Consider the following 12,223-nt stretch of genomic DNA (forward strand, 5'->3'; position numbering starts at 1 on the left):
AGAAGCCCCCAGGGCTGATCTTGGGGCAGCCTCTCCAGGCAGCCAGGCCTTGGTGGCCTTAGGGCTTCTCAGCTTAAATGGGATGAGGCCTGAGGGAAGAAGCCTACGGTCCCCACAGTGGGGTGCGGCAGGGGGAGGGGAGGGGGTCTGGTCCTGCCTGTGCAGGAGAGGCAGACTAAGCTGGCAGTGTTCTCTCCAAGGCCAAGGTGGCCTGGCCATCACTTGGGGGCTTGGAGCAGCATGGGGAGCCAGGTAGGGTAGCAGCTATTAGGAATAGCTGCCTGGTCCACCTTACCTAGACCCCTGCTGTGTTCCCAGACCAGGGCCAAGTGCACATGTTAGAACCACCCGCTTTTCTGCCCTTGAAGCAGGAACTATGTTTGGGCAAAGGAAAGATAATGGTGATACTGGGAGTTAGACTATAGTAGGGGCAGGTAGGGACCAGCCATGTGGGCATCAGGGAGGGTCCTCTGAAGATAGTAATTAAGCCAGGCATTGAAGGAGACATTCAGCTGGGGACAGAGGGATTGTAGGAGTATTCCATTCCATAGCATTCCACCAAGATTTGGGGTTGGCAGCCTGTTGACTACAAGTCTGTTCTAGACTTAACAGACCTATCACTCCATAATCTCCCGGTGGCCCCAGTCCCCCCAAGGATTCCCTGTAACCACCACAAGGGATTGTTCATTGTGTCTCAGCTGGGTACCCCATTCCATAAAGGCCACATGAGCTTTGCTGTCAGTTCTGGCTTTAAATCCCAGCCTTGTCACTTTCCAGCTGACTGCACAGGCCCTTCTCTGGAGAGGTGAGTGTGAGATCTGTCACCTCATAGGGTGGCTATGAGCATCCACTGAAAACAGTCACCCCCTGCCTCAAGCCCCTGGGTCCGTGGCAGGACTTGCCTGCCAGGGGAGTGGGTGCCAGGGACCAAGCTGACAGCTGTCTCAAGGGCAGCCAGAAGGCTTCAAACACCAACTTAACAGAAGGGGCCTCTTGCCACATTCCCACTCTTGATGGTCAGAGTGCCGCCACTTCTATTAACATGAGAAATGATAGGGCTTTGCCAAGCTCTTCCTACTGGTAAGTGGCTATTGCAGGGTAGGGAAGAAGCCAGCTGAAAATGAAGCTGGATTGTGCCCATGAGGCATGAGGTTGGGGCCCAGGATGTATTTGCTTCTGCTCTAGGCTCTGTGGGGAGAGAGGTATCAGGACGGAGAGACTGAAAGCCAGTCCTGGACAGATATGAGTGGGTACCAAGTAACTAGGTAGGACCCTGGGGGCGCATGACCTACAGTGGGCCCATATCTCCTGCCAAGCTACCCCTTAGGCTAGGGAGGCATCGAGGTGGCTACATGGTTAGAGTTCAGCTTCCCTTAGAGCTCACAGTGGACACTTGGCAGAGGAAACTCCCAGAATTCACTTCCCAACAAGCTTTCCTTAAGGTCACCTCCTGCCCATCCAGCACTGAAGTGAGAGCTGGGGATTTCGATGGAGACAAGGCCCCTGCTATCTTGGAGTTCAGCTTGGTGGGGTGGCAGATATGGGAACAGTGGGACCAGTGTGATCAGCACTGTGACAGAGAATTCTAGAGCTGCCAGGGCTGGTGGAGACCAACACCAAGCAGGGGGAGGCCCTCTGGCAATGAAGGTGCTGGAGTTGTTGCCTTTCAGGACACAGGACCAGATGTACCTGGGAGGAGCCAGCTGGATGGTCTAGTGGTTTAGAATGGCTGAATATGGGGTGGGGTGGCTGGAGCTGAGGTCAGGTGACACAACTATACAGGGCTTTGAAAGCCAAGTAAGGCTATTGGGCCTCATCTACCCAAGTAAGGCAGTAGAGTCCCTGAAGGGTTTTAACTGGTTGTGTTAGGGTGTCAAGCATGTACAAAAGTACCCCAAGTTTTTGGGGGAAACCCCCACTCTCAGTCCATGTGGTTTAGATGGGGCCAGGCTTGCACACCTAGAATCAGGACTCAGGACTCAGGGGTCTTTGGTTGAAAGTTAAAAAGCTAAAAAAAAAAGAAAGAAAGGATGTGGGTGGAGCTAATAGACAGGAAGAACCAGATAGCTCCCCACTCTTACTCCCAGACCCCATTCTCATCAGGGCACAAACCCCAGAAGCAAGATGATACTGCTACATTTGTGTCTTTGCATCACTAAGCCCGACTCCAAACCCAAAGAATTCGGAAGAGCTAGGCTGGAAACCTACCCACTGTGCATCAGGGGAGCAGGACACTTGGGTTCACAGGTCCAACACAATGGCATCCCCTAGGGTGCAGTGATTTTTCCCCGATGAAGCAAGGCCCCCAGTTAAGAGGCCAGTGGACAGCTCGGTTCAGACAGCCTAGATAATGGGACCCTCACTGAGGCTCGCTTCTGTTCCTGGAGATGAGCAGGGTTTATGGGGGCCAGTGGTACGGATCCTGTACTAGGTAACCCTCCTGCTACTTCCAAGTTGGCATGTGGTGATGTAGGATTGCTGGGGACACAGTGGGAGGGGCCGTGAGTTGGGAGGGGGCCACGAATTGATGAGCTGGAGCCACTTTGGGGGTATCTGCCTGCTCCAACCCCTCCCCACTGCATGTGTGCAGTGCCTGTCAGTATGCGGCTGGGGCCTGGACATGTGTGCACGGCTGAGCTGTGTGTGCCTCAGGGTCTGGACCTCACCTGCCTGGCTGGCTGAGCTTCCCGTGTGCTTGACCAATGTGTGCACCGGGTCCACCTGCATGTGCCCTGCCCAGACAGCCTGTTGCCAGAAGGTTTGTGGCGTGGCGTAAGCATTCCCTGTGTAAGGCGAGCCTGGGGAGGCAGATGGATGCGAGCCCTCTGCCTTTGGCTCCAGGGACTGCCTCCTCGGCTGCGAGGGGCTGGGGGCGGAGGCCCTCTCCTGACAGCCGCGCGCGCGCACGCTGGGCACGGGACGCGCCGTGTACGCGCCCGTGCGCGCGCCCCGCGGCTCCAGCCCAGCGCTCGGATCCGCCTTCGCTGCCACAGTCAGCTCCCCGGGGCCGCCGCCACCTACCCAGGGCCGGGAGCTCTGTCCACGGGGCCCACGCCGCTCTCCCGGAGCCAAGAGGCCAGCTCGAGGAGGATGCCTGGGCCCGTGAGTACCGCGGCGGCGGTGGCGGCGAGCGGGCGGGCATGGAGTGCAGGCGGAAGAAGATACCGAGGCCGGCCCCTCCCCGCGGGCGGCTCCGCTCTCCGGCCCCGGGTCGCCGCCCCAGACCCCCACCCCGGCCAGCCCCTCCCCCAGCCCATACCAGAAGGAGGGAGAAAGGAAGGGAGGGAACAGGAGGGCGCCAGTGAGCGAGGGAGTCGGAGCAAGGCGCGAGCAGCCACCGGTTCGCTTGGAAACGGTTGCCACAGCAACGGGGTTGCGCTCCCCGGCAACGCTGCTGCGGGGCGGTGACGCCCCCTCTCACCCCTCCCCCACCCCACGCGGGGCTTCACCCCCCAGGTGCAGGGGGAGAGGGGTTGCAGGTACTCCTCCTCTCGCCGTGGGGGATCGTCACCTCTCTAGCCCATCTGTGTGTGCCTGCCTCCACAGCCTGTCGATGGTGGGGGTGAGGGGCAAGAACCCGGTGGGCACGATCTGGCTCCCACGTGGCTACAGTCGTCTCAGCAGGGCTCTTGGGGTGGCTGAAAACGTGGCGGCGCCCCGGCCTGGGGCAGCAGGAGGTGGCATGGAGGCAGGGTCTGGGGTCTGTGCCCTGCCACCCCTATCGTCTACACCACCAGCCTGCCAAATGGCCCTACCCGAGTTGCGTGCTCCGAAGGTGATGTTCCTTAACAGGGAAGAGGAAAGAAGCTCGCATCCCTCCTCCTCGTGGCCAGAGCATGTGCCAAACGCGGCTTGGGCCGGTGGTGGGTCTCTGCTCCGTTTTCCAAGTCACCATTCTCCAGGGAGGGGTGGGAGCAGCGTGGGCAGGGGCAGAGGGAAGGACATTGCTGACCTGGGGAAGCTGAAGCTGGACCAGATGGGAGCACCCCAGCCCATTGTCTGCATCACAAGTGTCCCTTTCTTGCCTTAGCACAAAGCCCAGGCTGTGCTGGGTGGCATGCAGGTTGGTGGACAGGCAGGCCAGCGCCACATGGAGATGTTCTGACCTCCAGGAGAGCTCCTCTGGGAGGAGAATGGCGGCTGAGTCTGAGGAAATGACCTCTGGCTCCCCTCCCAACCTCCCCTCAGTGGGCAGCCTGCTGGGGAATGGCCCTCTGACCAGCTCTCCCGGGCCTGACTCAGCAGATGCCAGCCCCTACCGACCGCAGGCCTCGACCACAAACACCGTTGGCTTTCTTTTCCCATTTAGGGAGGCGTCCTGGGCACCAGAGGTGACCATTAACCCGAGCATTTTTGGCCTTGGTATAGATGCCCATAGATGGGTAGTGGCCCAAGTCAGGCCCCAGTCTCCCTGCCACAGGCAGCTATGCCTTTGGGATTATTCACAGGCCCCTTACATTCTCTTCCTGCTCTATGTAAGGGCTCTGCATCCATTATCTCCTAATTTGTCAATTGTGCACGGTAAGTTTATTATCCCCATTGTAGAGGTGAAGACTCCAACGTTCAGGGAGGTCGTGACTTGCCCAAGGTCACACTACTAGTCAGTGTGGAGCTAGATTTCCAGTGCCAGTTTCTCTGCTGGCGCAGCCCCTCCACCTGCTCCACATCTCTTGTGAGCCAGGCAGGAAAGAATTGTAGAGCCTTCTCGAGGAGTATTCTTAACCTTTCACATTCCTCCAGTGAGCAAATGCTGTCTTTCCAGCCTTGGTTCACCTTTCCTTCTTCCAGAAAAACCAGCCAGATTCTTGCTCCTTGGATGCTCTTTAGGACTTTGCTGCTGCCGGCCTGGCTCCCTTCTTTCCTCTCTCCATTTTCTCTCTCTGGGGAAGACCAAGTGGCAAGGGCTGCCTCAGTCCCCTGGGAAACCCTTGAGGCCCTAGTCCTTTGTTTGTGGGCTCTGTGGCCTGATCAGCTTACAGCGTGGCTATAGGAGAAGGAATTTAGCAAAGATGGGCCCTTGCGGTGCTGGTTCCTGTAGGTGCTCAATCTAGCTTGGGTTGGAGACCCAAATGCCTCCAGGCCCAGGACGCAATGAAATGAATGAGGTGGGCTGGCTGCAGTCTCTGTTACCATGTGAGAATGTGGATCGGGTATGACCAGATTGTCCAATTTTTAAGATGAGTTAGAAATCCAGACTTTTATATAAAATCTCTGGGTTTTTAAATGTTGGCAACTAATCAGAATATTTTTAAAAATTGATTGTGGGCCAACAAAACACATCCATATACCATGTCCAGCCTGAATCATGAGGCTAAAACCTCTGGTCCCTGGTAAAGTGACAGCACTTTTTGCTGGCCCACCCCCAGGTTCGTGTAAATGTAGCGCTAGAGGCCGGTTTCCACCTTTGAGCCTCTTGAGGCTGCAAGGCACTGGCATTTTTTTTTTTTTTGTCACATGCAACTGGGTACACTGGTCTTGAATCGTTTTCACCTCCCTCATCAGTTTTGCTCCTCCTTTGCGCTGCCAGGCGGGTCTCATCATCCATGTCTTCCAGGTGAAGAATCTTCAGCTCAGGCATGAGAATAGCCAGGATAGGGTCACGTGGCCTGGAAAGGGCCGGGCAGAAGCAGGACTTGAACCCAGGGCTCCTCCTTTAATGCTCTGCATGTTACACTGGGCTGTCCCTCAGAAGAGGGGCTCCTCATCCCCCTGTCCCCCACCCCTGAGGTGCGGCCATCTCCCTCAGAGGGACAGATCTGAGTACAGCAGATACTGACCCAAGTAAGGCCTTTGTGCTCACGAGCCCCTGGAGCACGTCTCTGTTGTCCTGTTTGCAGTTCCCCAAGCCTTGGGTTCCTGGCCCAGTGCCATGTTGGGTCATAGAGATTCCACCTACCGGTAAGGGTGCCAAGCCTTGGCCTAGCTGGAAAGGAGGTTCTGGCCAGCTTCATGCCTGGCCGACTGTAGCAGCTGGGACAATTCCCATCAACTCTCTCTGGCCTCAGTTCATCTGTCTGGGTGTGGGAGGTGTAAAAATGTCAACAGTACCTCCCTGAAATGTCCTTCCTGCCAGGACAGCGGACTTTGCTGTCATCTGGGCTTCACAGCCACCTGGCTGTGTAGGCCTGAACCAGTTCCAGCTCCTTGTCTATAGAATGAGGATGGCAGCAGCCACCTCCTGGGTGTCACTGAGATAATGAATGTATAGAGGCTACCAGCATGCCTGGCGTGTGCAGGGCACACAGGACAGGTTAGCAGCCAGGTTATTTCACTCCACTCTTCACATCATACTCTCCTCCCTCCCTCCTCTGTTCCCTTGTCTGAGTCGTCTCTTCATTTGACTAGTAGCTCTGGTCTCACATCCAAGGAACCTCATGACCCAGAGCCCCAGCTTCCTGAGGTTCCCTCTGCCCTGGTACATGCCCCTGTGCAGTCTTGTCCATTTATTCACATAGCTATGTGGTCCTCAGCTTGCTTATAAACCACCCTACAAGGGCCGAGAGAGTCTCTCTCAGTGACATTTTGATGAGTGGCTGACATTTCCCAGGAATGAACTGGATGCAAACCCAGCTCTTGAGGTGTTCTTGTCCCTATTCCTAAAAGACCAAACAGGTAACCAGACAACTCCAAGTCCCTCCTTTAGCAGTAATTTTTCGAGCTGCTGTGTGCCAGGTGATCAGGACAGACGCAGCCTCTGGTGGTGGACACAGGCTACTACTCAACACTGCAAGATTATTGAGCTTCTCGTCCAACCCTGAGGAGTGAGGTGGTGAGACTGAGTAGTGAGTGAGTCCTGGGGCAGAGCAGCATGGCTGTATGGCAGGACCCTGGGGGAGAGAAAGCAGAACTCTGGGCAGCATGGGATGGGGACATGATGCACTGAGAGAGGTGAGGCTGAAGAGGCCTTGGTGGGAGCTCATCTCAAGCCATGATCTAGGCCAGTAGATCTAGGCCTGAGCCAGCAATTTGTTAGAAATGCAAGCTCCACCCTGACCTCCAACACTGGGAGCAGAAGCTAGCTCTGTTTTAACAAGCCCCCCACCGGCTCTGATGTTCACTCATTTGAAGTGAACTTATCTAACCATGTTAAGAGCTGAGCTGTCACCTGAGGCACTGGGGAGTCACTGGAGGGTTCAGGTGACAAAGGACTTGGGGGAAATGGCAATGCAGACAATGGGTAAGCCAGGAAGAGCACGGTGCGAAAGTAGAGCAGTGACAAGCATGGTAATAGGGACCTAAGTGAGAGATGCTGGTGGCCTGGCCAAGGAACCAAAGGAAGTACACAGATGATGGCATACTGCACTGAGGGTAAAAACAATGGGACTCGGTGGATGGACTGACTGGTGGGCCCTTTGCTGAGATAAAGGATCTAGTAGCAGATCTCTGGGGTCTGAGTTTGCAGTGATGGGGTTCTTCACATGGAGAGGCACTATGGTAGGTGCTTGCACTGATGCACCAGTCTCGAGAATGAGAGATCTAGATGACCTTGGGTGTCATTTAATCTCTGTAAGCCAAGTGTTCTCTGTCAAATGGGAAGAATGCCAACTCAGTTTGCAGGATGATTGCTAGAACCATCTGTGATGTCCAGCCCTTGGGTAGGGAGTGCCTTAGGGACACACACATCACTGCATCCCCAGTTCAGAAGCCTCCATCTTCAGTGATAATGTTTATTGAGCATCTCCAAGCCCTTTGCACAGATTAGCTCAATCTTGATCACTAAGGAGGAGAGCGAGGCAACATGGAGTTTAAGAAGCTCACCCTGTGGGCCTCACTTTCATCCCCGTTGTGCTCCCAGTGAGCATGTGGCCTCAGAAAACCATACAAACTGATACACTCACAAACTCTACAAATAAACTGAGGTGGAATCCTAAAAAATGTTCAAATAACCTATAAGGAAAGAGAAAGAAAAGAGAAAGCAAACAAATAAACATTATAAAACTGCAGACTTAAGGATAAGTCTGCCTGAAGACACCGCTCCTAGCACAGCTGGAGTTGGAGAGAAGCAGGTATTTGCAATGAACGGTCTGGACCACCTGATAGAGGCCCAAGGGGCAGAGAGTCAGCACCTTGGAGAGGCTTCGAGCAGCTTGCCCTGGTCAGGAAGCACATTTGGAAAGATCTAAACGAATGTACTGATGATGATGGATTGAGCACCTACTATGGGTTAGATGAGAGGGACCGAGCCACTCCTGTGAGCCAGATAGACGCGCTGGGCAAGGAAGCAGGCCACAGGCAAGGTCCCACCTGCTCAAACTGGCTGTTCACGCCTATGTGGGATCAGAGGGCCGGCTCAGCTGTGAATCTTCCTCTCTCATACGCACAGTGGCCTAGTCTGTAAAATGCAACAGTGGTTCCTGCCTCTTGGATGAAGGGCCACAGTGACATCCAGTAGGTCTTGGGCATGGCCTGCCCCTTGTTTGCCCTAATGCCCAGTCAATGGAGCTCAGGGCACCAGTCCCTGTCCTTTGTTCCTGGTTAACCCTCTAGCTGCCAGCCTGTTTCTCCTCCACCCTCTAGCCTTTTCCCACGCTTGAGCTGAGGGCCTTGGTAGAAAGGAAAAAGAAGGCACATTTTGGCTATAAGCTGCCAGTCTTCCCAGTGTTCCCGTGGCTGCCAAGTCCTTATGTACTCACGTGCACTAGGCTTTTTGTGTATAGCTCAGTCATCATGTAGGGTAAGGTGTTTTGACACAGACTTTGGATTCAGACAAGCTAAATCCTAGCTCTTCCACTTATTAGCTGTGTGACCTGAGGCAAGTTCAGTTTCCTCTCTGAACTTCCTTTCGGTCTCATCTATCACATGGACCCCCAGTTATAAGGCAGTGAGTGGAAAGGGCCTAGAACAAGGCCCGACATGCATTAGAGTCCTTGGCAGCTGTTTCTATTTCTAATTCAGCTAAACTCCATCACCTCCAGCCCTAGAAGTGCCTTTTCTGACCCAGAGTTGTTCCTGCTCTTCAGGCTAATGGGCCCCCTAGTTAGTGCCAGCTTCCTGAAAATTTCTGTGGGCTCAGGAAAAGGAGAACAACAGATTTAATTAACTCTCAGTGACTGGCAGCATCGTGTTTTTATCTGGGCTGCGTCGCCATGGCAGCCTCATGGCAGGGTTGTCAGGGGGCGGGTGGAGCTATTGTTCCTGCCATTGTCTGTTCTGGAACGCAGGCCCAAGAGAAAGGGATTGGCACAGGCACCAAGTGGCACATGGCACAAGGCAGCCGTGGAGTCAGACAGGAGCCATCTGGAGTAGCCTGTGGCCTGGCTTCCCCCCAGCTCGCTGCCAGACCAGCTTAGGGCTCAGGCCCATTGTGGGCCCCACAGCTGAGTGTGTGTACCTTGGGCATGCTGAGGATAGGAGCATCCATGGAACTCCTGGAAGAGGCCCACGAAGTAGCTCAAGAAGCAACAATCTTCTACCCCAGGCTAAGATGTTGTGGCTAGGCTTGGATTCAAACTACAGAACTGCCAGCTGCCATCTACACAGCCAATCGCTTACCCCCTTTCCTTATCTGTAAAATAGGAATAATTCGTTACTCCAAAGGGTTGTATGTGAAAGCCCCTGGGTATGAGGCATTCAAGAAGGGCTCATTTCTGTTCTTCGGGGGTGGTGAACAGTCGCTTGCCACCTGTCACTCCGCAGTCAGGGCTCCCTCCTACACACCTCTTAGGATGCAAGTTTCCCCTCTCAACCCTGGCTATGGAGAGGAGGTAGAAGATGAGATGCCTATCTGGAGTGACGCAGGACCAGGAAGTACCAAAGACAGCTACTATTCCTCCCCTCTGTAAAAAGGGGAATAGACTGAAGGGAAGCGACCCGGCGTCCTGGAGCTAAAAGGTTAAGACTGAGCAGAGCTGCGCTGGGATAGGAGGCGATGGAACTGGGATGGGGCGGGGGGGGGGGGGGTGCGGAGGCGCCTAGAGGAAAGGGAGGGAATGGCCCACACGGGGCAGGCGTTCGGCACAGACAGGCAGGTGGCATGTGGTAGCAGCCAGAACCACCCGCCGAAGCACCCATGTAAGAGCGGCAACGATTGGGAGGCCGCAGTGTGGGCTGGGATGTTCCATGTTTGGGGCAGCCAGGGGTGAGAGCTGGTACAAGACCTAGAGCGCCAGGGCTGCCGGGCACTTGCACAGGGTTGAAGCACTGGGAGGAAGGCCACCCTTTCCCCGCCGCCAAGGAACCATGCCGAGACTCCTCTTCAGCGTCCTGGGTCTGCCCGCGGGCCTTGGAAACCCTCTCGGAACTGAGGTACCCTGTGTTGCGGGGATACGGATAACGAATCTCCCTTGCTCGGAGACTGAGTCTGGCCTTTGCGCGCCCCCTGCTGGCGGCCTGGAGTCCTCTCGGCTCTGTGGCAGCGGCCGGATCCTAGATCCGGGAAAACCCTACCGGGGAAACCTCAGGTCGTGACGTCACCCTCCTCGGTGACGTCATCGCGCCCCTGGGGAGTGCGGGGGTTCCGGCAGAGGTGGTTTCCCCGGGACTGCGCAGGGCACGCGCGCGAGCTGGGAAGTCATCAGGGGCTGCAGCATGCCTTCACCGCGCCCTATGTCTGTCCCACAGGTCCTGCGCGGCCCCGGGTGAGGCCCGCCCGCACGCCCACCGGCGCCATGGGAAGGAGCGAGTGTCACTGCTGCTGCCCCCCACCAGCGCGCGCACGACTTGAGCCCTGTCGCGGGCAGCCCCCGGCCGCGGGTCCACAAGTGACGCTGGCGGCTCCTGGGAGCGTGGCGCGGGTCCGGGGCCACGTAGAGGAGCCCAGTGTCCAGTGAAGCAGCCGAGGACCCACCGCCCTCGCCGCCGCCATGGTTATGTCCCAGGGCACCTACACGTTCCTCACGTGCTTTGCTGGTTTTTGGCTCATCTGGGGGCTCATTGTCCTACTCTGCTGCTTCTGCAGCTTCCTGCGCCGCCGCCTCAAACGGCGCCAGGAGGAGCGACTGCGTGAGCAGAACCTGCGCGCCCTTGAGCTGGAGCCCCTTGAGCTCGAGGGCAGCCTGGCCGGGAGTCCCCCAGGCCTGGCGCCGCCGCCACCACCGCACCGCGGCCGCCTTGAAGCGTCGGCGCACGCGCACCAGCACGTGCACGTGCACCCGCTGCTGCACCACGGGCCCGCGCAGCCGCACGCGCACGCGCACGCGCACGCACACGCACACCACCACGCGCTGCCTCACCCGCCGCCGCCGCACCTCTCGGTGCCGCCGCGTCCATGGAGCTACCCACGCCAAGGTAAGTGTGGACATCCGCCGAGGGCGACCAGGGCCACCGGGGTGGGCAGGGCCTCGGCCGCGGGCGGGGTCTTGGCTTACCCTCCGGATTCCACAGGACGCCCTCTCCCGGTGCCTAGAAGGGAATAGGCTGGGCCTGGGGTTGGCGGCTCGCCAAGACTTCTGTGGGAGGCTGGGATGGGTGGCCTCACATCCTCGGACCACTTCCCACTCTGCAGCGGAATCGGACATGTCCAAGCCACCGTGCTACGAAGAGGCAGTGCTGATGGCTGAGCCGCCACCGCCCTACAGCGAGGTGCTCACGGACACACGCGGCCTCTATCGCAAGATCGTCACACCCTTTCTGAGCCGCCGCGACAGTGCGGAGAAACAGGAGCAGCCGCCGCCCAGCTACAAGCCTCTCTTCCTGGACCGAGGCTACACATCAGCGCTGCACCTGCCCAGCGCCCCGCGGCCTGCGCCGCCCTGCCCTGCCCTCTGCCTGCAGGCGGACCGCGGGCGCCGGGTCTTCCCCAGCTGGACCGACTCGGAGCTTAGCAGTCGTGAGCCGCTGGAGCACGGAGCTTGGCGTCTGCCAGTCTCCATACCCTTGTTCGGGAGGACTACAGCCGTATAGAGGGACGCCCGGCGTCCCGGAACCCACCCGCGGACTCCTGGCTTGACTGCGGGGCTTTTTAAATGCTTCCCTTGGACTGCGGGGGAGCGGGAGGGAGGGATTTCTTACCCCGTTTGTTACATTTTGAGGATAATAAAGGTGTGTGATCTGGTTTGGTACAAACCGAGAGGACACCCACTGCTTGCGCCCAAGTGTGCCTGAGCCTTGGCAGGACAAAACATGAATGCGCTTTTCCGCTGCAAAGTGCAGAACTAAACCTGTCCGCCTGCTTCACAGGCTGGTTTCCTCCAGAGGCTCAGACCCCACCTTCCCTGCCCATGAGATCAGGTGAGGGCACCCCCTGCGGCTTTGAAAGTGGGAAGAATTGGGAATGGGGGTTAGG

General features: G+C 57.0%; 1 protein-coding gene and 1 long non-coding RNA gene across 3 annotated transcripts; one reads left to right on the forward strand and one right to left on the reverse strand.

Annotated features, from left to right (window-relative positions):
- On the forward strand, positions 1-12,014 carry PRR7 (proline rich 7, synaptic). Of its 2 annotated transcripts, none has more exons than XM_016158336.2 (3): positions 1-3,102; positions 10,561-11,226; positions 11,444-12,014. In XM_016158336.2, exons 2-3 carry the CDS (start codon positions 10,803-10,805, stop codon positions 11,839-11,841), a joined length of 822 nt encoding a protein of 273 aa, XP_016013822.2. In that variant the 5' UTR covers positions 1-3,102; positions 10,561-10,802; the 3' UTR covers positions 11,842-12,014. The 2 variants fall into 2 exon arrangements, with proteins under 2 accessions (XP_016013822.2, XP_036081035.1); XM_036225142.1 differs by lacking the exon at positions 1-3,102 and adding an exon at positions 3,661-9,831.
- On the reverse strand, positions 3,415-3,845 carry LOC118605575. Its single transcript, XR_004952211.1, has 2 exons — positions 3,756-3,845; positions 3,415-3,662 (listed from the first exon to the last, which is right to left on the reverse strand). It is a non-coding gene; the product is annotated as an uncharacterized LOC118605575 (long non-coding RNA).
- Positions 12,015-12,223: the final 209 nt, after the last annotated feature.

The sequence above is a fragment of the Rousettus aegyptiacus genome, unplaced genomic scaffold (genome assembly GCF_014176215.1).
Source record: "Rousettus aegyptiacus isolate mRouAeg1 unplaced genomic scaffold, mRouAeg1.p scaffold_m13_p_7, whole genome shotgun sequence".
NCBI lineage: Eukaryota > Metazoa > Chordata > Mammalia > Chiroptera > Pteropodidae > Rousettus > Rousettus aegyptiacus.